This window comes from Phyllosticta citriasiana (genome assembly GCF_038021145.1).
Source record: "Phyllosticta citriasiana strain CBS 120426 chromosome Unknown IWZ02scaffold_5, whole genome shotgun sequence".
Lineage (NCBI taxonomy): Eukaryota > Fungi > Ascomycota > Dothideomycetes > Botryosphaeriales > Phyllostictaceae > Phyllosticta > Phyllosticta citriasiana.
Genome location: NW_027117282.1, coordinates 707014 through 730934, shown reverse-complemented (window position 1 = coordinate 730934; position 23921 = coordinate 707014). Strand labels below are relative to the sequence as shown.

Sequence of the window (23921 nt, the reverse complement as noted above, 5' to 3'; positions counted from 1 at the left end):
TGTTGACAAGGGTTGATGGGGGGGGGGGGGGGGGGGGGGGGGGGTTTCTCCGCCAATCTGGTTGCGTTGTTTTGCGGGGACCCCAGAAAGTCTACTTGCTGACTTATTGACGCACGCCCTTTGTCCTGTGGGGAGGCTCTGGGGTGATTTCCGTCTGGCGCTCTGCGCTTTTCTGTGGGCAGTTTGTGAGTGAGATGGCTCTGGGACGTGGCTCACGTGAGTTGGGTGGTGATGTGTGAGGTGGTCGGATAAACACCTCATGGCCCAGTCACTTGTTTTTATCAAACAGCGCTGCGCGTGTGGTCTGCGTGGCTGCTGTCGAGGCTGTCTTCGAGGCTTGCGACCGAGGGCCAGAACAAACATAATCATTCAGCTGCTCCGTATGTTCGCTTGTCTGAGAAGACGGAATACCACCAATCTCACTTACTGCCAAAAGCACTTTAATACTTCTCACCCGCGCTCAGTTCATGACACGAATTTTTCTTGTCTCTCGACCGAACCTTCTTTTCTGCGAGGAACGAGCCTCGTATGCTCAACATAGTCACATCTGACATGGGCAGACAGCATCAGCCTTAGCCTCATGGCCGTGTCGTACCGTACCGCACGATAGTGCAATCATCGTCCGCGTCTCCTGATGAGGCTGGATTCGACCCGAGGCACCCTGTCTGTCGTCATCCCGTCTGAGACGACAAACAAGAGGTCGGGCCAAGGCTTCTTTTTCACCAAGCCCGATGTCCCATCTACTGCGCCACCGCTCGTCTGCCTATCGGTTTATTTGTTCGACGCCGGACACGACGGGGCTGAAGCGGGAGGTGACTCGTTGGGTCGCAGCCTTGGCCGAATTCATCTTCGGTCTTCGTTTTCGCCCGCCATCATGGCTGTGGACGGCGATACGCGCAGGCACATGGCGACGAGCTTGACACTGACAGGCAGACGAACGGAGGGGCAGATAACGCAGCTTACTCTTGTTTTCTTCCCTGCGGCGTTGTGCCCGCATCTCTGTCTAATGGCAAGTGCGCACGGCATTCACGGTCCAAATGGTGATCAGCCTGGTGATTGCGAGTAACTCTACCCCGCAGACTGTGCTCCATGCTCCGACTGCCTGACAGGCTACTGCTCGCTGCGCCTTGTCCATGGCGACCAACGGCCTTGGAGCGGCATAACGGCGCAAAAGGAAAATAATGACGGTGAGTTTTCCGCGCGCATAGACGGACGGCTCAGAAGTGCGCAAGCGGAGGAGAAGGAGTGATGAAGGAACAACGAGGGCTATTATCTAGCGGAGGACAAGATGGAGGAAAATATGGATCTTTTTTTTTTTTTTTTGTGCTTCGCCACAACAGGCGGATGCTTGGCACTGCAGTGTCTTGGACGGTCATCAATCAAACAGCGGCGGGGGTACAAACAGAGGACGTCTCGGTAGCCACCGACCTACCCGTTGCATCATGATGGTCGTTTGGCGCGGCGGATGGCGAAGCTTGGCCGAGGGTGAGTAGCGGGACTTGGCGATGGGCTGGGATGCAGCAGCTTAATAAATTGCCCGAGAACGTGGAGAGGTGACAGGTACGCGAACGTCGGCTCGGCACTGAGCAGCTGGTATTGTAGCCGGAGGACGCAGGGCAGTTCCCACATGGCTGGTGGTGGTGGTGGTGGTGATGGTGATGGTGGTGTTTTGGACTCGTGGATGTTCGTGTTTCGCCGTGGGAGAATCGTAACATGTGTGTCGTGTCGTGTCGTGTCGTGTCGTGTCGTGTCGCCGTGGGAGAGGCAGAGAGCGGAGGTGTCCTGGCTGGCTTCCATTGACTGCACAGCCCCCTCGCGCCCCGCCAAGAAATACCTCAACACCACCAACGTCACGTCCCCATTGGCTACCTACGTCGCCCAGCGGGCCCAATGTGCTTCCGTTGTCCAACTCCCAGTCCTGGTCTGGACGGCCTGCCGGTCTTCTTCCCCTCCCGCTTCTCCTCCCCCATTCTCTCCTCCATCATCACCGGACCTACGCTCCTCATCTGCAAAGCCTCGCTGCAAGTCACCACGCCGCTCTCCGCCCACTGCAGCGGCCTTGCACCGCCTCCCGTTGTACCTCTCGATTCGGAATTCCACCTGACGGCTGTTCATCTCACTCATCCCCATCTCCTCCCGCTTCGATCCGCCCCGGCTCCGTGACTGACTGACTGACTGACCGACCGACCGTAACCACAATTCGCATTGGTTTTTCTGCAGCCATCAGCCATGGGTATGTGACCTTGCATTCGTCCAGCCCGCACGCCATCCCGCCTCTCCTCTTTGTCCTCCTCCTCCGACATCATCCAACACATTAGGCTCGTCTTGGCACCCTTCTTCCTGCTGGGACCCTGCCTGTCGCTTGGGATTCAACTTATCCACTCTCTCATCGATCCTCCCCTGCCCATTCAACTCAATCCCCCTTTTCCCTTTTTTCCCCCCCCCCCCAACCATCACTGTACTACATCAAGGGCCCCAGCGCCCTGCATTCTTCGACACGCTCCGAGCCCTAGCCAAGCTTTGGGAAATGCTGATGTCCATTGGCCCTCCGCCACAGTCTATTACAAAGGTTTCCTGCAAAAATTCCACCGCCGCCACTCCTCCAAGTACGGCTCCCTCAGCCCTTCAAACACTGAGAACATGTCGCCGCCAGCCCACGCCAACGGCGGCAACTCCAACAGCCATCATCACACCCCCGGCGAGAACGGCACTGCCTCCATCGTTTCCGAGGTCACTCCCTTGATTGCAAACAACTTGGCTCACAGCTCATCCGCCAACCACCACGAACCCGAACCCTGGGGTCATCATGATCGTCGCGCTTACGTGCGCTACTCCGGCCTCGTCTCCTACACCACCTGGCAGGTGTTGGCTAGTAACTACGTCAATGTGCTGCTCGTCTTCGTGCCGCTGGGCATAATCGCAGGCGCCCTTGGCTGGTCTCCATCCGCCGTCTTTTGTCTTGTACGCTTGCGCCATCCCAAGTTGCGACTCCATCGCTTACGTGTGCGCAGAACTTTGTCGCCATTATCCCCCTTGCTGCCCTGTTGAGTTTTGCGACGGAAGAGCTTTCGGCCAAGCTGGGACAGACGATTGGTGGTTTGATGAACGCGACCTTTGGAAATGCCGTTGAACTGATCGTGAGTTTGCGCACTGATAGGAATGATCATTTTCTTTTTCTGACTGGTGCGCGCGCACAGGTTTCCATTGTGGCCTTGAAGAATGGCGAGATTCGAATCGTGCAGTCTAGCATGCTGGGCTCTATCCTCTCCAACAGCCTCCTCGTCCTCGGATGCTGCTTCCTCGCAGGCGGAATTAGTCGCAGCGAGCAAGCATTCAACGAAACCGTCGCCTCGACCATGTCATCTTTGATGGCGGTGGCTTGCGCCTCGCTCATCATTCCTGCCACGCTTTACTCGGTCCTGCCTGGATCTGACAAGGAGAGCGAACAGCACATCCTCGTCCTGTCGCACGGGACTGCCATCATCCTGTTGCTTCTCTACATTCTATACCTGTGGTTCCAGCTCAAGTCGCACGCCCAGCTGTTCGCCGAGGTCGAGGCGCCGCCTGACAGCGAGGATGCCAACCATGAAGAGGGACCAGAGGGCAAGACGCTGGGCCCCGTGGCAGCCGCTTTTACATTGGTCGTCATCACCGTTGCCGTTGCTGTTTGCGCAGAGTACCTGGTCGACAGCATCGACAGCATCGTTCAGACTGCGCACATTTCCAAGACGTTCATCGGTCTCATTCTGCTTCCCATTGTTGGCAATGCGGCAGAGCACGTCACGGCGGTAGTTGTGGCATACAAGAGCAAAATGGACTTGGCCATCAACGTTGCGATCGGCTCGAGCATGCAGATTGCGCTGTTTGTGACGCCTGCGCTAGTCTTGCTCGGCTGGATCATGGGCATCCCGATGACGCTGCACTTCCAGACGTTTGAGACGGTCGTCTTCTTCGTCAGTGTGCTGGTTATGAACTACTTGATTCAAGACGGCAAGAGCAACTATCTCGAGGGTGCAATGTGCATTGGAACGTGAGTATCTCCCTTTTCATTTCTTGTCCTGCATCTGCAATACTGTCTGCTGCATGCATGCATGTCTTGGGCACGGCGTCAAGATTGAAACAACGCACTGACACGAACTTAGGTATATCATCATCGCCGTCGCCTTTTACGTTTACCCAGACAACGCCGGCGACATTACCGGCCTGGCCAAGTCCGGCTTTGCGTAGACGCTTACTACGATTTTGCCCGGAAAACGCCGAGCAAGGCCAGATCCCGAGCAGCAGCGGTATACTAGGTAGCATGTCACCTAGCCTGGCAGCAAAAATGGAAAATGGGGTTCCGCTGCAGCACTCTCTGGCCTTTCGTCGACGTCTTTCCGTGGGAAAGCCCTCCGCGGGCTTCCGCTCGATTGTCGCCTCTGAGCGCGCAAATCCTACAGTGCGATTAGTTTCTTCCCATGTTGTTGATAGAGCCTTTCCTAGTTTTACGACGGCAGTCACAGTTTGCGTTGTGCGTGTGCGAGCGTGTTGGTGGCGTCTGTGGCGCTTGTATTTCTAGTCCATTTCATTTGTCCGTCTGTCTGCGTCTCCCATCAAACTTGTCATTGGACAAGAAGCTCTCATCTTGAAGGAGTCTGCCGGCTTGGTCATCAATTCCCCTGTCCTACACAGATGTCTGTCTGTCTCTCTTGGACCTCCTTCCCTATGTCCTCGGCTTTTCTATTGTACCCCTTTTTGACGGCTGAACAAGTAACCTGGCTGGCTTGGATTCATTGCTTGCGTTGGGGTGCGGTGTCTGCGTCTTTCATTGGACAAAGCAGTTGGAGTGGGTTGGAAAGATGCGGATGTTTGGATTGTATATACGAGAATCCTGGGGCTGTTCATTCACACCAGTGGGAGGACGGCGACATGAACGGCGAGGTTTTAGAGCGGAGAGGGGGAAAATTGGGGATGATGTTGGACGCAGTGGCAGCGTTGTGGCGCAAGAGACTGTTCCAAGATGCGTGCTGCTTGCGGGAGAGCGTAGTGATAATGAATCAACGTAGCTCAAGCTCTCTGACTGAGAAAAACTCTGACGTGCATGAGCTGTCATGGTGAACACGAAGCCTTCAAAGGGTTTTCCCTGCCTGTATTTGCTCGTGTTGGAAATGTCTGGCGCAGGTTTCGGGGATGACTCTACTGCGCCGTCGGTCGCTGTGCGCCGGCTCCGCCCGGAGACTGACAACTGGGTCCGTCCGACGTGCTCCGTGACTCCGTCCGACCATCTAGACCAATTACAAACACTGACTCGGTCTTTCTCTTTTCTGTTGGTCAACGTTTGTAGAACGTTCTCCGCTTGTTCGTCTGCTGACGAGAGGCAGTATCTCTGCGGAGCGAGTGCAACCCTCGACAATCTCGGATGTATTTTGGAACAATGTTACATGGAGAAGATACTTCAACCAGGAACAGAATCGTCAAGTGTGGGCTGGCACCAGGCGCTGTAGCCGCAGGTTATGGCACTGAGGTGGGCGTGGAAGAGGCCCGGCACCCGGGAGTGATGTGAGGTGCTTGTGCACGGACCCTCTCCGGTTGGCGTCCCGCAGCAAGCTTCCATTCCCTCGACGCTTTCCCAATCCACCTACCTCATCTCACAACTGAACCCAAGCTTTCCCACCACCCACTCCGACATAATCACTGTCCAAGACCATTGCAGGAACAACCAAATCTATTGTCCGACAGAACTGTCACCATGTCCCTCAAGTAAGTATCGTACCTTGGCTTGCGCTGCGCCTCCACCTCAACCGTTCGCTTGCATCCTTGCCCGCCGGCAGCTTTTAGTTGGCCCTGCTCTTGGGACTCGCACAATCTTCACCTGCCTGTACTGGGATGCTCAGCTAGAATGTTCTTGTGCTGACAAGGTCAGTTGGGTTATGCTCGCCGAGCCAGACGGCTTCGCTCTTCTACCGGGAGAGCAACACCTTTGGAAATCGTCGCCGCGCGCCGCCCTGTCGCTCCAGTCGAAGAACAAATTCCCTGGCCACGAGCCCTTCTCCCTGTCCAGCGGCGCTGGCACAGTATACCTCACCAACCAGCGCGTCGTCTACCTCCCAGCCAAACCCACCGAGCAACTACAGTCCTTTGCAGCCTTTATCCTCAACCTCCGCGACACGCACGTCGTGACACCGCTTTGGGGCGCCAACTACTGGCTCGCTCTTGTACGACCCGTCCCCGGAGGCAATATTCCCCCTCAACACAGCGAGCTTGAGCTCAAGCTCACGTTCAAGGACGGTGGCGCATACGACTTTACCACAACGTTCGGACGCATCAAGGAGCGCCTGCAGCAAGCCGTGGACGTTGCGCGCGAGAGTGGCCGCTACACAGAAAGCGACAGCCTGCGCGGACCTGGTGCCTTTGGCGGTGTCAACCTCGAAGCCGTGCACCTCGACCAACTGCCCGCATACGAACCTCCACCCCCAGTCGATGCGCCATCCGCTCTCTCGGCAGCACATCCAGCGCCGCCAGCTGCATCGAACGTGGACGCTGGCAGAGATAGTGGACTGGGCACCAGCAGCCCGGACAGTGTGGCTGCTGCGGCACCCAAGCCTGCGGACAACTACGAGCCTCCGGCAGAACCTCCGCCGGATTACGAGGAAGTGCAGAGGGAGAGTGTTGCAGATGAGTTGGAGCGGAGGTTAAGGAATGAGGAGAGTGGGCGGTAAAGTGCCGCATCTCGTGGGCTCGAGGCGGCATTCGCATTCGTCTTTTCTGGAATATACCTGGGTCATATTTTTGTCTTTGATTTTCCTATCTTGTCTTTTTCTCTCAGACATCCTTTGTCCGCCTACCCATCAATGCTTGATGGGTGCCCTGCAGACATTTTTATTTTGGCATCAATCGGGAGTTGGAGCCTGCTGGAGGATGGATAGGAGAAGCGTGGCGTTTGATTTGGCAGCGAATTCTGGGAAAAGAGGTAGACGTCGTTGCAGCCGGCAGACAACCACTCAGTGAAGAGGTTGTTGAGTGTATGAGGACGGCCCTACTTTCAGGAAAGCAAAGCTTTACGACTTGGACTTCATCCCGAATCAAGCCAAAGTGACAGAGTCAGCTGGCTGGGGCGCCGTGACGCAATGCTGCGCCTCTCGTCCACTGACTGGTCCGCCCCAGGGAGATCTTCATGTGAAGGACCCTTAGTCATCCGGCATCCGAGGCCCCTAACCACATGCGGCGAGCCTCGGTCTGATCAGCCCAGCTCGACAACCAACCTCATCCTTCGCCCGTACGCTTCTTTTGCTCTCCAGAAGCCACTCTGCTCACCGGTTGATCGATCTCTCCCACCTGCATCTCCCTCCGAGTTCCTCTAATTTTTCGAATACAATGGCCAACCAAACCGGCAGCAACCGCAAGGGTATGTATATTCGTCAGCGGGGAGCTTGAGCTCCACGGGATGCGAGTGATGAGCGGATATATGCTGATGCGCGATGTAGCACAGGAGCGCCTTACCCAAGTCTCCGGCCACCTTTCTTCCAGTCCCATGGGCAAGCAGGCCATTTTGGAAAAGAACCCCGATGATGTAAGTGTGCCATCTTCCCCAGGCATCAACACCACCCGGCGAAGCAGAAAACTGACTCGACGCACAAGATTGTCGTGACGTGCGCGCTGCGCACACCCATTACCAAGGGCGGCCGCGGCGGCTTCAAGGACACGCAAGCTTCCGACCTCTTGTACGGCGCCTTCAAGAACCTCATTGCGCGCTCCAAGATCGACCCCAAGGTTGTCGAGGATATTGCCGTTGGCACGGTGCTTGCGCCTGGCGGCGGTGCCACCGAGTTCCGTGCAGCGGCCATTGCGGCTGGCTTCCCGACAACGAGCGCAGTCAAGAGCTTGAACAGGCAATGTAGCAGTGGGCTGCAGGCATGCGTTGACATTGCGAATGCGATCCGAAGCGGCATGATTGAAGTGGGTGTCGGTGCGGGCGTGGAGAGCATGAGCACTCAATACGGGTGAGTATTTCCTCTGCCTCATGTTGCTCTTGATGGTGTGGACTGACGCAGAGTAGACCGCAAGCCGTGACCGAGTTCTCCGAACTGCTCAACAGCATCCCCGAATCCAAAAACTGCACCGTGCCCATGGGCGTACTGTCGGAAGCCATGGCCAAGGACAAAAAGATCCCGCGGTCCAAGCAAGACGCCTTCGCCGCGGCGTCGTATCAAAAGGCCGTCGACGCGCAAAAGAAGGGTCTCTTTGACAATGAAATCGCGCCCCTGGACAACATCCTCTTCGTCGACCCCAAGACGGACGAGGAGCGCCGCATCACCGTGTCGCGCGACGACGGCGTGCGCGAGGGCATGACGCCCGAGTCGCTGGCCAAGATCAAGCCGGCCTTTGCCAAAGACGGAAGCATCCACGCGGGCAACGCGTCGCAAATCAGCGACGGGGCGGCGGCGGTGCTGCTGATGAAGCGCAGCACGGCGGCCAAGCTGGGCCAGCCCATCCTGGGCAAGTTTGTGCAGGCGTCGGTCGTGGGCGTGCCGCCGCTGCTCATGGGCGTCGGCCCCGCCGCCGCCATCCCCGTGGCCCTGGCCAAGACGGGCCTGTCGACAGGTGATGTCGACGTCTACGAGATTAACGAGGCGTTTGCCTCGCAGTGCCTCTTTTGCGTTGAGGAGCTCGGCATCGATGTCAACAAGGTCAATCCCAAGGGTGGCGCCATTGCCTTTGGGCACCCGCTTGGCTGCACTGGCGCCAGGCAGGTCTCGACACTGCTGTACGAATTGAAGCGCCGTGGTGAGAAGATTGGCGTCACTAGCATGTGTATCGGCACGGGTATGGGCATGGCGGCTGTGTGGGTCGCTGAATAGAGCGAGCGGATGGTTCTGGTCTAATTTGCTTCATCGTGGATATGAATGGCATACGCATTGGGAGACTTTCCCTCGTTTTGACTGGATTCTCTCTCTGTGACCTCGATGACCTTCCTGTGTGACTAGAAAGACAACTTAGCGGCAGGAGGACATCGGCGTGTGGAGGACGTTGAATACATACGGACCGCGTCTCCCCTTGCCGTGCTGTCATTGGAGTAGAATGTGTGTTTCACGGGGAGCAGCATTGCAATGTTCAGATTGTGGCTGCATGCAACGGGTGGGCTAGAAAGCATTCGTTCACACCCGTCCGTATCACCACGACGACGACGCACAGACTCTTCCAGAATTCGTGGCTTCGTTTTCAATCAGTCATGTCCATCACATCAAAATCTTCACGTGACAACAAGTGCGCATCCACCCACCAGCAGCAAGCAATGCCCACGCACTCATGGATATATGTGCAGGGACAAACGAGGCACCAATTGCGGAGCTCGCGAAGGGTGTGCGAGAGCCAGCCACATCAGCCAGGCACAAGGTGATGGAAGGCCAAGCTTCATTCAAACATACGCGCCGACGCCCTCGCCCTCGCCCGCCAGCGGATCCGGGTCATACAGCCCCGTCTCATCCTCATACTTGACCCACTCGTCCAGCAAAGCCTTGAGGATGCGTTTTTTGTTGGACTCTTCTTCACTGGCCCCTTCTCCCTCGTCCGTAACCCCCTCGTCGTCGTCGTCGTCGTCGTCGTCAAACCCTCCTCCCCGCCCCGCCCGTGCAAGAACATTGATTTCGCCTGGGTCCGCTTCGATGTCGAACAGTTCCCATTGCCCGCTGCCGAGTGGCGCGGGGATGTAGACGGCTTTGTGGCGGCCGCGGCGGATGGCGCGTTGGCCGAAGAGCTCCCATCCGGTTGTTATGGATGCGGAGTTTGGGCCGTGTGGTGGGTGGATTGTGGGGGTTTCTTCTTGTTCTTCTGTTTGTGGGTTTGACGATGGGGGCGCCGCGGTGGAAGAGGAGGAGGAAGACGGTTGGGACTGGGACTGGGACTGGGGGTGGTGGGAGTGGAACAAGGCCAGAGAGCGCAGGTACGGCACCCACGAGACGCCGCGCGGGGCGACGATGTCGCGGTCGCGGAAGCGCGAGGGGAAGGGGTGCGGGATGCGCGCGAGCTCGAGGAACGTGGGCAGGATGTCCATGACGGTGGTGAAGTCGTGCGAGACGATGTAATTCGCTCTCCTCCCCTCACGCTCAGGGGTAGATTCAGGGGGCGGCGCAAGCAGCGGCGGAAAGCGCACAATAGCCGGACAACGGATGCCGCCCTCGGTAGCCCAGGCCTTGAAGCCGCGCGACGGCGCCGTGCCCGCGGCGGCCCAGCGCGGCCCATACCACACAAACGACGACGCGTTGCCGATGTTGTCGAGCGAGTTGTCGTAGAAGCGCCGGATGCACTCGACCAGCGGAGTGCCCGCCATCATGGGCAGGCTCTCCAGCAGCTTGCCCTCGGCCCCGTTGTCCGAGCAAAACAGCACAAACGTGTTGTCCAGCTCGTCCGTCGCTTCGAGCTGTTGGATCACGCGTGCCAGGTGCAGGTCGATAAGGTCCACCATTGCTGCGTACGTCTCCATGCGCCGCGCCGACTCGGCGCGCTCTTGCGGGTTCATCTCGTCCCACTCCTTTTCCACCGCGCCGACCATGGGCGCGGGCGTCACGTCTTGTGGGACCAGGCCGCGCGCTTGGAGAGCTGCGAGGCGTGCTGCCCGCAGCGCTTCTGGGCCGGCGTCGTACTTGCCGCGATACTTGGCAATCGTCTCCTGCGGCGCATGGAGAGGCCAATGGGGTGACATTTGTCCCAGGTATGCGAAGAAAGGCTTCTCCTTTTCATCTTCGTTGCGGTCTTGCAAAAATTCTATCAACTTGTCGCAAAAGGTGGTGGTGGAGTAAAAGTCGGCGGGGAGGTCCTTTTTGCGGTCGAGGAACTTGTCATTGAGCATCCACAGGCCGTCCCCATTGACTGACGGCGACTGGAAAGGGTGGTCTCCCAGTTGCGGCTCATTGTTATAATGGTTTCCAGCGCCGGCGAGGTACGTGAAACTTTTGTCGAAGCCTCGCGCGTGCGGCGACAGTTCCTTTTTGAGTCCAAGATGCCTGGGAGTGTCCGTCAGCCTGGGACCATTCCGGACGGAACCGAAATATATTCCTCACCACTTCCCACTCAGAATTGTGTGGTAACCATTGTCCTGCAGTATCTCGGGAAGAGCTGCAACGCGGAAGTTGAGATAGCCCTCGTATCCGGGCCGGCCATGGTATTCGGGTCTCGTCTTTGTGAACTCTGCCATCTGGCCGAGTCCCGCGATGTGATTGTCAGTGCCCGAAAGCAGCATAGCGCGTGTTGGCGAGCAGGCCGACGCCGTGTGGAAGCCAGTCATGGTGACGCCCTCGCCGGCCAGCCGGTCCAGCGTGGGCGTGGGAATCTCGCCACCATACGGACCCGTGTCGCTGAATCCCAGGTCGTCGGCGATGACGACGAGGAAGTTTGGTCGCTTGGCAGCCATGGCAAGTGTGGCTAGTTAGGATCGCTCAGCTAGCCAACGGTAGCGGACCGCGAGAGCGTTGGGGTTGCTAGACGGGTCCGATTAAGGTTGCATCCAAAGATGCGGCTGAAAGGTCGTCGCTGTGTCCAGTGGCGTGCTGAGGAGGGGAATAGCGTGTTGCTCTGCTCTGCAGTAGCAAGTGTAGCGACACTGTGGCCTCGATATTGGAATGCTCCAGCCTGACACCACCTTGGCTTCCAAGATTTCCTGATCTGGCTAATCCCTGCGACGATCGAGCATCGGTGCCATCAACTGGAAGCTTGAGCAAATGACGTTGCTCGTATCGAGGCGTGTCCGTAGATGTTGTAGCGCAAAGCAAGGGAGACGTTTTGGCAGGTCTTCTGCAGCCTCGTACCCTGCGACAAAAACTGAGACGGCATCTGCTAGGCCAGGTGCGTGGCCAATTAGCTTATCGCAAAACAAGTCCCCAGATGCATGTCAAAGCGGACTGGTCCCGGGCCAGGATGCTAAGGCTATTCAAACATGATCAAAATATCGATACCTCGTCTCTTGAGCCGTCCGACGCTAGGCGCTGGAGGTTCAATTGTCAGATTTTGGGATCTTCTTGAATACAGAGGCATTGATCTTCGTGTTCTCTCGATTTCTATTCCACGTTATTTGGACTCTTTATACGGTATATCCAACTTTTTGTTGTCGTCTTTCGGTATTTGCATCAATGCTCAGTCTCTGCGAGCACGACTACTGAACCTCATATGAGATTCTGCTGGTGCCCTTGCTTCTGCTGATCTTGCGCACTACGATCTTTCCACATAGCTTCGTAGACGCGACATGTGTTCCGCCGCAGGGGTATGCGCCGGCGCCCACAATGTCAACGGCTCGCAGAAGCTCGCCTTCAGGAGCTGTCATGGTTGCCGGCATAAAGACGCATTTCTCCCGCATCTCATTTTCGGTCCACCAGAAGACTTTGACGGGTAGGTCCTGCTCCAGCATGGCGTTGACTTTTGCTTGTATAGCATCCTTGTACTTGCCGTCAATGGTACCCTCGAACTCGACGTGCGCTGCTCCCGGGTAGTGCTGAGCTTTGCGGTCTTGAATTCGCAAATCGGGAGTCTCTTCCGCAACGGCGCGCACAGCGAGGCTCACAATATGACCGGCATCGTGAATGCGCGAATGGAGGTTGCGAAGGTCAACGTCGATGTTCTGATGGACAACATCGCCCGGGCGGAAGATGCCGTCGGAAAAGCGGCCAAAGTGCAAGACCCTTCCGTCGGTTGCTGCGGGCAGCACTGCAGAGACGGCAAAAGAGACGCGGCCCTCGTCGCGCATCATGGTACCCGTGTCGCTGGGCTGCCCACCTCCTTTGACGTAGAAAATGGTCTCAGCCGTCTCGACCACCCATTCGTCCACGGGACTTCCTTTGGTTGGCGGTTTGTCATTGTCTGGCAGCTCAGAAACGCGCGACACGGCTAGAATTCGCGTCGTGTGAGCCGTCAGCGTGTCATCATGCTGGTAGAGCAACTTGGTCTGTTGCTGAGTGCCGAGAGAAGGTCCCTGACCGTCTTTGATTACGATTTCAGTCTTTGAGGATCGGCTGGGGGAGCGCGTACCATTTCCAGAGACGGTTATTGTTCTCCGCCACGTAGCGTTACGATGACGTCGAATATCGTGGCTCGCAGTCGACCTGACTCTGCGGCTGGGCCGCGGACCGGGGTTTCGTCTGTGATTTTCGCGTGTTTCCGCTCAAAACCGTCTTCTTACGTCCGGTGGCGGGCGTCGCGTCGTCGTGCGGCTGTTTGTGAAGTCGTCGGTTTGTATGTAAAGGATCGGAGGGTTCGGATTTCCCCAAGGGAGTCACAATTCGCCTGTCGTTCTCCGCAGGCCTGGTCTTGGCCCGCCATAATGGTTCAATCGGTACCAATTAGGTTGCCGGCACTTCTGAGGCGCTGCTCGCGGGTGGTGGAATGAGAAGTCGTGCCTGTCTGCGGGCCGCCGGTTATATGGAACATCCCTGGTAAAAGCCCCCAGCAGCGGCCGTTCCCTTTTGCTGGCCCTATGCATTCTCAATTAGGGGCTGCGCACGCCCCTTACGCAACAATTTCTGCCTTGTGGAGATCGGGCACCCGGTCTCTAGAATCTCTACGCCCTTCTACAAGCGAGCCGATCAAGGCGTGCTCCACTTTCGGCACTGCTAGTGGCAACTCGCCATGGCCGTGATGACCTAACTCGCCGTCTCCGCAACAGACAAAACAACACCTTCGCCCCGTTGCTACTCAATCCAGAGACCATCATGGGTTCCATAGCTCAACCTGCCCGCGGTGCCGCGTCGGCACTCTTCACCCCGCTCGATGTCGCCAACGGCAAAATCCAGTTGAAGCACCGCGCTGTCATGGCCCCTTTGACCCGCAACAGGGGCGTTCCTCTGAATGCTGACAGCCCCAACCGCATATGGTACCCAGGTGACTTGATGGCGGAGCACTACCGCCAAAGGACGACGGATGGTGGCCTATTGATCAGCGAGGGCATTCCCCCTAGCATGGAGGTACGAACTACTCGCCATCTATTTCCACCATGTTGATGTTGACCATCTTTCTGAAAAGAGCAATGGCATGCCCGGAGTTCCTGGCCTTTGGCTTCCTGAGCAGGCCGACGGATGGAAAAAAGTCACCCAGGCAGTGCATGGCGCTGGCGGTCACATCTACGCTCAATTGTGGCATGCAGGCCGGACCACCATCGAGCCCATCAGCGGTATGAAGCCTGTCGCTCCGTCGGCTGTCGTCTGGGATGATCCGGAGGAGTGCTATCCATACCCAGCTCCTGGGTCCGACAAGCAAGCCAAGTTTGTTGATCATCCGCCGATCGAGTTGACGGTGGACCACATCAAGAGAACCATTGCAGACTTTGTCCAGGCCGCAAAGAACGCCATCGCAGCCGGTTTTGACGGCGTCGAGGTCCACGGAGCCAACGGTTATCTTGTTGAAGAATTCCTTCTTTCCAACGTCAACAAGCGGACGGATGAGTACGGCGGTTCGCCTCAGAAGAGATGCAAGTTTGTCCTCGAGCTTATGGATGAGCTTGCCAAGGCGATTGGTCAAGAGAACCTCGCCATCAGGCTGTCGCCTTTTGGTGCTTTCAACCAAGCTCGCGGAACTGAGCGCCTCGAAACTTGGGGGCACCTCTGCAGAGAGTTGAAGAAGAACCACCCCGCTCTGTCATACGTCAGCTTCATTGAGCCGGTAAGCTCCCACGGAACGCACTTGTTGGACCAGTGGCTGATGCGTCAACAGAGGTTCGAACAAATCTTCGCGACGGCGGAAAAGGAAAAGATGCTCCAAGAGTGGGGTGTTGCAGACATTGACCTCTCGGTATTCCGCGAAATCTTCAACGCTGGTCCCAAGCCAACGCCGTTTTTCTCGGCCGGCGGCTGGAATGACACCAACAGCTGGGGCGTTATTGAGTCTGGACGCTACGACGCGCTCATCTACGGCCGCTTCTTTACGAGCAACCCTGATCTCGTGGAGCGCCTGAAAAAGGGGCTCCCCCTGAGAGGATACGACCGCGCCAGGTTTTACGGTCCATTCCCAGATAACGAGGTTGGGTATACAGACTACCCGACGTGGGAAGAAGAGGTTGCAAAGGCCGAGAAGGAAGGGAGGCGAATCCTGATTGAGGAGACTGAGGATGGTGGCAAGAGGATCAAGGGCATTGCGGAGAAGACAGGAAGCGGAGGCCCAACGTTGTGCTTGTGAGCGACTTTTTGCATCCAATGGCACGTAGTAATGTACAAAGCGATTCGTTGTGGCATCTTGGCACGCGATTGTGCTGGTGTCTCGATCTGCGCGCGGCAACGCGGACTTCCTTGGCCAAAAGTGGGACGTCATGGGTGGTGCAATCCATGGATGGTCGGCAACCAAGGAACGCGGTGACAGCAACACGAGACTGACGGCGGGGAAGCTGCGACCTTGGGTGGATAAGCGGCAAGTGATGTTCAGGCACGCAGGATCTGATCGAGGAGCACATGTCCAGAGGGCAGAGGGTGTTTGTCGTCCGTCTCCATCGTCAGCTGAAAATCCGGGGAAAGCTCCGCCCGGGCAGGTCCCGCTCGGGCTCGGACGTGTGGTGCGGTGCGGAGCGGTGTTGCTGTCGCGGGCCGCGGCCGTCAGTTACCTCAGTCGCCCGTTACTAGGCGACATGACACTTAAAGGTTGGCGTGTAAGCTCGTCGAAACACTGGCTGCGAAAAAAAGAAAGGAATCAAAAAGTGTTGTAAGCGACCAGAGACGGCGGATCCTTGATTCTTGCTGGGTTGGTTGGTTGTCTTGCAACACCAAGTCCGTGTCCCTGTGTCCGAGCTTCCTTCCCTTCCGCGCTTCTGTTCCCACTCCCTCCACACTTTAACAACAAATCATCCACCCTTTCTGTCTGACCGCTCGCTGCTATCCTCCTCTCCCAGAATTGCGCCCATCTTCCACAAAGCCGTCCCGCCGGGGAAGAGGCATCATGGGCGTCATGGCTGATCGCCGCGGAGCCTCTTGGGGCGGCGTACAGCTGCGCACAATATCTCTCATCACCGTCAGTTCCCCCGTTGCCAGTGCCAGATGCCAATGCTAATGTAACTGCAGTTGACCTTTCAAAACTCGGCCCTTATTCTTGTATGTTATTCCCCTTGGGCTCTCTTGCACATGTGGATTAACAAGCTTCAGATTATGCACTACTCGCGCATCATGCCTCTCGTTGGCCCACGTCGATACTTTACCAGCACCGCCGTCTTCCTGAACGAGGTCCTCAAGCTATGCATTTCCCTCACAATGGCGCTATACGAAATATCTTCACAGCTGCCAGCCACATCACCCGCCACGACTCTCTTCAGCGCCTTAACATCGGCCGTTTTTGCGGGCGACAGCTGGAAAATGGCCGTGCCAGCACTCCTATACACCCTACAAAACACTCTCCAATACGTTGCCGTTAGCAATCTGGACGCCGCTACTTTCCAGGTCACCTATCAACTCAAGATTTTGACAACGGCCATCTTCAGCGTCATGCTGCTCGGGCGGAGTCTGTGCTTGCGCAAATGGCTCAGCTTGGTTCTCCTCATGGTTGGGGTTGCAGTGGTACAGATGCCTTCTGGTCGCACTGCACCAAGCATGGAAAGCCTGCGCGAGGAAAGCAATCGCCTGTTTTGGCCTCGCAGCATCGAGGAGTTGCGCGATCTCGGATCCGACACCGCGAAACAGTTGATGCGCCGCACAACCCATGGTTTGACAAAGAGGAGCGCAACATACGAAGGGATCGACGAAGATGTGGCGCGGCTCAACCCGCAGCTCAATGCGTCTCTAGGACTGCTCGCCGTCGTTGCTGCCTGCGTTCTGTCTGGCCTGGCCGGCGTCTACTTCGAAAAAATCCTCAAGGAGAGCCACACGCAGGCGAGCCTATGGATACGAAACGTGCAACTCTCCTTCTACTCGCTCTTCCCAGCCTTGTTTCTCGGCGTCATGTTTAATGACGGCGAAGACATTGCCAAGTTTGGCTTCTTCATTGGCTACTCTTGGGTAGTGTGGCTGGCCATTGGCATGCAGGCAATCGGCGGCGTCGTCGTTGCATTGGTTGTTTCCTACGCCGACAACATTGCCAAGAACTTTGCAACCAGCTTCAGCATCATCATGTCTTGCCTTGCGAGCGTGTGGTTTTTCAATTTTAGTATCACCAAGCATGTAAGTTTGCACCTTGTCTCGCCTGTATGGCAGCCTCGGCACCTTGGCTTCTGACGCATTTTCGCCTGCATGCAGTACGTCATCGGAACATCCATTGTTCTCTTCAGCACCTGGTTGTACAGCAAAAATGACGGTCATGGCCGCGCAGGCCCGCCTCCGCCAATCGCCATAGCGGGATACGAAAAGACGATTGTTGATCGCGACAATGGCTACTTTGACGTCACCCCTGGCACAGCGGCCCAGCAATCCAAGCAACATCTCAAAACTCCCAGTCGAAGCGACATGGGGCTCAGCACGAGCAGACCAACTACCCCGACTATGGAGCGCCAGGTCTACCACGGAAAAAGGGATGATTGAAGATGCCGTGCATGTGCAGATACGGTCCTCGGTGGCGGAGAGATGTAAATGGATGAGGCAACTCAGAACAAATGCACCCGTGGCAATCGGCTAATGGTCATTGCTTGTGTAACTACTGGGCTTGGTCAAAAGAGATGTGGCTCTTGATCCTACGGTGGAGCCAATTAAGGCACCAAAATCCGAGGTAAGCTGCGGGGGCACCGTGTGTTACAGGCTGTGGCAGTGGGTTGGTGTGGCTCTGTTCAAGCGCGTCACTGGTTGGCGTTTTGATTTGTAGCAGCATTCCATGTCACAGACCCGAGGTCTTCAGACCGTGTTGGGGGGGAAGGGATTGGAAAGAGCGCGAGCTGTCGGAAGGGACTGATAGAATACTGACAGGCGTTGGTTTCGGACGGGCTGGGACCAACGGCGCAGGTCTGCATGATGGGGCGGTGGAGTTTCCACGCCGACCAAGTAGACGACCTAAGAATTCAATGTCATGACGACCGGGTCATCTCCAGTCTGCAGTGCTGCACTGTTGCTGTGTGTGAGAGACGACGTATGGCTACACCGGGAGCTGAGCTCGAGAAAGATTTCCAGATTGGGAAGTCACTGCCTGCAGTCGGGCCCTCTTCCCGCCTGCTTCTTTTCCTTCGGATCAATCTTGACTCTTCCTCCCACAGCCCCACCTCTCAAAAACAAAATCTCGACACTCGCATCTCGTTGAAACGCCTCTCTCTCTCAAGCGATCCAACGTTTCCAGAGACCTCACTGCCCTACATTCTCTCTCATGTCAGGCGCTACAGACTCCATGCCACAGGTAGAGTGAATGCAATGGACATTGAAGATGACTCCGACTTCTTCGCCATGCTCGAAAATATGCCGTACCACGATCCGCCTGAACAGCGCTACTCCATACATCGCACGCAGCCGTCCTGCAATGACAACTACGGCCACGCCAACATCCATCTTTCCCGCTCCAATTCTGGGTTCCGCCGCGAGCCAGGTTATTTCGGGCAGGAAGGCGTTGCCTACGATGACTTTGGTGAGTGAGATGGCAAGAATCCTTTGATGATGGCACGTCAAAGTCTTACTTGAGCAGATAGAGCTTTGCTAAGCGCAGCACAAAGCGATCGCAGTCGAATGGCGCAGGAGGGGAGGGCAAGACTTTCACTCCCGCCTACGAGCGGATCATTTGCATTGGGTGAGAAGGAGCCTCAGCTGGGGAGCGAAGACCACTACGAGACAGCACCGGAACCATCTCGACACATTGGCTTCTGTGAGTGGGTCATCAAGCTGGTCGATTGTTGCTAACATAATTCCTACTCAGCTCAATCTGCCTACCAGCACTCCCCAGAGATGAAAATAAACTCTTCGGACGTACCATCAAGCCCGGCTTTGCGCGCGAGCCAGCGGAAGCAAGCTCAGCCCTCACTCTCTGATCAGTGGATGCCAAGTGGCGATGGTCATCTTGTCCCTCGAGATCCAGATTCCAGGCAAGTCCATACAACGTCAAGACCAAAGGCATCGACGAAAACCCCTCCTCCGACCGTCCAGGGCATCCAGCTCATCTCCACCCGCGAGCTTCCCGACCGTTTCCGCACAATATTTCCGTTTCCGTTGTTCAATGCCATCCAATCAAAAATTTTCGAGACCATATACAAGACGAGTGACAATTTCGTGATTAGTGCTCCTACAGGAAGCGGCAAGACAGTAATCTTTGAACTTGCAATTCTCCGGCTGATGATGAGCTTTCCCGATGGTTCTTTCAAGGGAGTCTACCAAGCTCCAACAAAGGCTCTCTGCTCTGAGAGGCAAAGAGACTGGCGGAAGAAATTTGAGCCGCTCGGCCTAAAAGTCGAGGAGCTCACTGGAGATACTAGCCAGGACAACACTCGCGAAGTGCAAACAGCAGACATCATCGTCACGACTCCTGAAAAATGGGACAGCACGACCCGCAAATGGAAAGACCATGCAAAGCTCATGCAGCTTGTCAAACTTTTTCTCATCGATGAAGTTCACATTCTGAAGGAGGATCGTGGCGCAACGCTTGAAGTCGTTGTCTCTCGCATGAAGTCGGTTGGCTCGGATGTTCGCTTCGTTGCTGTGTCTGCAACAGTACCCAATTTCTCAGACATTGCAACTTGGTTAGGGCGCAATCCGCAGAACCAAAACCAACCGGCAGCGAAAGAACACTTCGGCGAGGATTTCCGACCAGTGCCGCTCCAGAAACATGTCGTTGGTTATTCAAACATCTCCAATGATTTTGGTTTTGACGGCACCTTGAACACCAAGTAAGGAAAGTTACCAGATCTTTTCTGAAAACGCTGACAATCTAGGCTTCCTCAAGTTGTTGCGAAATACTCACACAGGAAACCTATCTTGATTTTTTGCTTCACGAAAAGGTCCTGCGAGGATTCCGCGAAAGTGCTTGCTAAGTGGTGGACTGAGAGCAATCCTCGAAACCGTTACTGGGATAAGCCGAGGAAGCTGCCACCTTTGGCGGACCCTCAGCTCCGGGGTAGGTCTGCGGCATAGCATGAGACTTTCGCTAACTCATGAATACAGAATGCGCGTCTTCTGGGGTTGCCTACCATCACGCAGGCTTGGACCTGAACGATAGACACGGAGTCGAAACGGCCTACCTGAATGGTGATCTGAATGTCATCTGTTCTACTTCCACGCTGGCTGTTGGCGTCAACTTGCCCTGTCACCTTGTCATCATCAAGAACACCGTTGGCTACACGAATACGGGGCCGAAGGAATACTCTGACCTCGAAATCATGCAGATGCTCGGAAGAGCCGGTCGCCCACAGTTTGATGACAGTGCTGTGGCAGTCATTATGACCAGAGGTGAAAAGGTCAGGAAATACGAGCAAATGGTGTCAGGACAGGAGGTGTTGGAAAGCACGTTGCACCTAAACTTGATTGAGCATCTGGTGAGTCCCAGTTGTTCCGCATCCGGTTCTGGTGCTGATGCATCTTGAGAATGCCGAAATCGGTCTGGAAACCATCAACGACGTGTATTCGGCTCGAAAATGGTTGTCTGGGACCTTTCTCTGCGTTCGGCTTCAGAAGAATCCTCGAAAATACAGTCTTGAAGGAGTAAATCCAAACCCAGACCTCGATGAATTCCTGGACGAAATCTGCAACCGCGGGATCAACGAGCTCAGAGACTTTGGCTTGGTAAAAGGGGATGAACGACTCAAAGTCACCGAATGTGGCGATATTATGGCAAGGTATTGCGCTCGATTCGAGACCATGAAAATATTCCTCGGATTAGTAGAAAGTCGTGAGGCCAAGACTTCTGAGATTGTAAGTTTCCCGTATTCTGACAAAACAGTGTGATCAACTGACTGTGATACACAGCTCGCTGCGCTTTCTCAGGCCGAGGAATTCAAGGAAGTTCGATTTCGCCAGGGTGACAAGCCACTGTACAAATCCCTCAACACTTCGAACACAACCAAATTTCCTATACCTGTCAATCTAGCACTACCTGAACACAAGGTGTCGTTGATCATCCAGACCGAGTTGGGTGGAGGCGACTTTCCGGTGAATGAAGACATGGGGAGACACAAAATTCAGTATGCACAAGACAAACATCTTGTGTTCCAGCATGCTCGTCGGCTTATCCGGTGCATCGTTGATTGCGCCCTGGACAGGGAAGATGCAAAAACGGCGAGAAATGCTCTTGCATTTTGTCGAAGCCTTACCTCTAGAGCATGGGACGACATGCCGTTGACAATGAGACAAATTCCATCACTCGGTCCCGTTGCCGTGCGCAAACTCGTCAATGCTGGCATCAAATCTATTGACGAGCTTGACAATAATGAGCCACATCGTCTGGAAATGATTCTGGGCAAGAATCCACCGGCTGGGACCAAATTGATGGAAGCAGTTTCAGCATTTCCAAAACTTCGAGTTGGGTTGCGGCAAATGCCCGACATAGTGAGTATCATGGCCACACTTTCGGTTCGGCACTGCTGACTTTGAATAGAAACTTCAAGACGACCAAGTGGTGACGGTGAATATGAGAGCTGATGTTGGCTTCATGAATGAGAAGCCACCCACAAGTTGGAATAATAAGCCGGTGTACGTTTGCGTGCTGGCAGAGATTTGTGACGGGAAAATGGTGTACTTTCGCAGAATCAGGTTTGTCGTTCTTGAATTCTCTTGGACTCTTCTAACGACTCCAAGAGCACAGAAGCTTGGTAGTGGCCAGCACTTGCTGTTCTCTGCAGATATCACGAGCTTGAATCAGTCAATCACCTGCTATGTCATGTGCGACGATATTGGTCAGTAGGCCACGCGAATACTGTCGGACTTTGACTGACATCCTGCCAGCCGGGACTTTGAAGTATGCGACACTTCAGCCAGAGCTGCCGGCCCGTCTCCAATCTCGACTCAACATGAACATCAGCAAGAGACGAGTTGCGAGCTCAAGCTCAGCTCCAAGTCATCCTGACACCGGTCGTGAGGAGTTCGATGACGGCGGCCTTGACGATTCAGACCTGGAGAAGGCGGTTGGAAAGGCCGAGTGCGAAGACTGGTCGGACATTGAGGACTATGCCGACAACATGCCCTTGAGCGTTACGACAAGGAAGAAAGGAAAGCGTGCCGACGCAAATCTCCGCAAAAAGCAAGCTCCAGCCATGCAACACGAGTGGCAACCGACAAAATTAGAAAACGGAAAATGGGCGTGCAACCACAAGTGCAAGGACAAAAACGCGTGCAGACACCTGTGTTGCCGCGAAGGACTTGACAAAAAGCCTAAACAACCAAAGGCAAATAGCAACGGTAATCATGGCAAAAATGAGTCCCTTGCCTCGGAGCAGAAGAACAATTCGAGGAATGAAGCCGGCAACAACAAGTCGATAAAGACACAGTCTAGATTGACGCAATTACCTCTTGGAATGAAAAGAAACGGCGAGATGTCGAACGGGATTGAGCGGATGGACCTAACAGGCGCGCCGAGCCGGGCAGCGGCCCATGCACGTCAGGAGTGCCCGACTTCTCGGCAGCCCGGACCCCTGGTAAAGCGGCGGCTGAGCGAGACCTCTCCTGTTTCACAGCGTCTGACGCTTAAGAAAACTAAAACCACCTACGACAAAGACAGCTTGCCTCAGCTATCCTTCCTGCAGCTGCCAAACGAGGTAGCGGAAACACGCGAAAAAAACGTGACGACTGAATTTGACGCCAGGGAGTCCGTTGACGACTCGAGTCAGAAACCAGATATGGCCAACTACCATGACGAGGATGACACCTTTTTCCAGGAGAACAACGATCTCCTCGGCCATGTCATGGCGGGTCTTGAGTGGGCTGGAAACTACGACGATCCCGCAGTTTCCCAACAGCCCCTAGGCACCAACGGCCAGTCGCGGGACGAGCCGCAAGTTGGTGCAGATGTGCACAAGAGAACAGGCAGCTCAGCGTCAGTCAAACCAACATCTACACGGGAAAAGTCGCTCTTCTTTAACGGCACCAGCAGTTCGAGCTTGAAGAACGAAGTCCAGGACACCCAAATTCCAGACGATAAGGAAAACAGCAGGCCGCAAACCGCAGCGTCGCAATCTACCAAGTCGACGGTGAGGAGAAAGCCGTTGCGAGATTCGAGCCTACGCGATGAAGGCGCACCTACCACGGAGAAGACACCTCCCGTGGTAGAAGAAGCAGCACCACCTGCACCGAGGGTTGCCGCTAACGGCACCGTCATTGTTGCTGCAGAGGACGACGAACTGGATCCATGGCTCGTTGAGCAGTTTGGCGCGTACGTCGATCTTGTCTAAATCAACTCTTTCAACCGGAGACATCTTTTGCTGAACCTGCTTTATGACGACTTAGTGGTGGTGTTTATGCTCACATTGGCTGATTTTGCTATTATCCTTCGACCACGACGACGACGGTTGCAATGAGAGTCCGACGGCTGCCTGGGGTAAAGAATGCATTTCCAGAGCGATGGATAGGAGGCTTTTGTCTTGTTACTTCTCTCTCTCTCTCTCTCTCTCTCTCTCTCTTTTTCTGTTTCTTCTTCTTGCGTATCCCAAGCCGTCAAGCTTCTAATTTGCTGACATGTACGGATGGACGGGTGGGTGGATGGCACCGCATCGAAACTGCCTGAAGCTGGAGGCGCGCGCCTTGCGGTGATGTCGTCCTTAGTTTTCGGATCGTTCTTGTCTTCTGATTTAAATGTCGTATGGGAAGCGAAGCTCGACTGACGTTGAAAGTCAGAGATGGTGCGAAAGTTAGCTTGCAGGGAAGATCTGAATGGATGGTCGCTTGAGAAACTGGGGAGTACCTCCTTACATGGTCCCTGGTTCTGACATCTCGCCCTGCTCCCACTGACAGTCCCATCGTCCTTGACAAGGTCTCGTAGCAAGAGTCGAGCGTCAGAGCAAAAGTGGGAGTGATGAATCTCGTCAGGGGCCACGAAGTGCTACCATGCATGCACGGTGTCTAGTTTGTGTCCCTTGGGTTAGACCTTCGTGACAATGT

At 55.4% G+C, this 23921-nt stretch overlaps 8 protein-coding genes across 8 annotated transcripts; 6 read left to right on the top strand and 2 right to left on the bottom strand.

The window, feature by feature from the left end:
* The first annotated feature begins 1844 nt into the window (after positions 1-1844).
* Positions 1845-4449, top strand: IWZ02DRAFT_226647 (calcium ion transporter Vcx1). The gene is made up of 5 exons (XM_066762900.1): positions 1845-2233; positions 2570-2961; positions 3012-3137; positions 3198-4030; positions 4143-4449. The coding sequence occupies exons 1-5, from the start codon at positions 2230-2232 to the stop codon at positions 4225-4227; spliced, it is 1440 nt and encodes a 479-aa protein (XP_066623700.1). The 5' UTR covers positions 1845-2229; the 3' UTR covers positions 4228-4449.
* A 1047-nt stretch (positions 4450-5496) lies between these two features.
* Positions 5497-7026, top strand: IWZ02DRAFT_226622 (uncharacterized protein). Its single transcript, XM_066762899.1, has 2 exons — positions 5497-5739; positions 5903-7026. Exons 1-2 carry the CDS (start codon positions 5729-5731, stop codon positions 6696-6698), a joined length of 807 nt encoding a protein of 268 aa, XP_066623699.1. The 5' UTR covers positions 5497-5728; the 3' UTR covers positions 6699-7026.
* A 365-nt stretch (positions 7027-7391) lies between these two features.
* On the top strand, positions 7392-9116 carry IWZ02DRAFT_226746 (3-ketoacyl-CoA thiolase B). Its single transcript, XM_066762902.1, has 3 exons — positions 7392-7549; positions 7618-7979; positions 8036-9116. The coding sequence occupies exons 1-3, from the start codon at positions 7424-7426 to the stop codon at positions 8835-8837; spliced, it is 1290 nt and encodes a 429-aa protein (XP_066623698.1). The 5' UTR covers positions 7392-7423; the 3' UTR covers positions 8838-9116.
* A 278-nt stretch (positions 9117-9394) lies between these two features.
* Positions 9395-11386, bottom strand: IWZ02DRAFT_375907 (alkaline-phosphatase-like protein; the record flags this gene model as incomplete). The annotated part of the gene is made up of 5 exons (XM_066764852.1): positions 9395-9517; positions 9617-9804; positions 9876-9880; positions 9924-10979; positions 11037-11386. The coding sequence occupies 5 exons, from the start codon at positions 11384-11386 to the stop codon at positions 9395-9397; spliced, it is 1722 nt and encodes a 573-aa protein (XP_066623697.1).
* A 369-nt stretch (positions 11387-11755) lies between these two features.
* On the bottom strand, positions 11756-13116 carry IWZ02DRAFT_226760 (Threonyl/alanyl tRNA synthetase). The gene is made up of 2 exons (XM_066762903.1): positions 12994-13116; positions 11756-12916 (listed from the first exon to the last, which is right to left on the bottom strand). Exons 1-2 carry the CDS (start codon positions 12994-12996, stop codon positions 12125-12127), a joined length of 795 nt encoding a protein of 264 aa, XP_066623696.1. The 5' UTR covers positions 12997-13116; the 3' UTR covers positions 11756-12124.
* A 294-nt stretch (positions 13117-13410) lies between these two features.
* IWZ02DRAFT_226690 (12-oxophytodienoate reductase) lies at positions 13411-15267 on the top strand. Its single transcript, XM_066762901.1, has 3 exons — positions 13411-13925; positions 13984-14619; positions 14671-15267. The coding sequence occupies exons 1-3, from the start codon at positions 13674-13676 to the stop codon at positions 15130-15132; spliced, it is 1350 nt and encodes a 449-aa protein (XP_066623695.1). The 5' UTR covers positions 13411-13673; the 3' UTR covers positions 15133-15267.
* A 240-nt stretch (positions 15268-15507) lies between these two features.
* IWZ02DRAFT_226616 (nucleotide-sugar transporter-domain-containing protein) lies at positions 15508-17660 on the top strand. The gene is made up of 4 exons (XM_066762898.1): positions 15508-15954; positions 16005-16034; positions 16086-17093; positions 17169-17660. The coding sequence occupies exons 1-4, from the start codon at positions 15883-15885 to the stop codon at positions 17448-17450; spliced, it is 1392 nt and encodes a 463-aa protein (XP_066623694.1). The 5' UTR covers positions 15508-15882; the 3' UTR covers positions 17451-17660.
* Positions 17661-18878: 1218 nt separating this feature from the next.
* Positions 18879-23346, top strand: IWZ02DRAFT_517093 (Sec63 Brl domain-containing protein; the record flags this gene model as incomplete). The annotated part of the gene is made up of 9 exons (XM_066770690.1): positions 18879-18929; positions 18954-19723; positions 19769-19950; positions 19998-20368; positions 20418-20744; positions 20799-21377; positions 21427-21581; positions 21627-21724; positions 21774-23346. 9 exons carry the CDS (start codon positions 18879-18881, stop codon positions 23213-23215), a joined length of 3975 nt encoding a protein of 1324 aa, XP_066623693.1. The 3' UTR covers positions 23216-23346.
* Between the last annotated feature and the right edge of the window lie 575 nt (positions 23347-23921).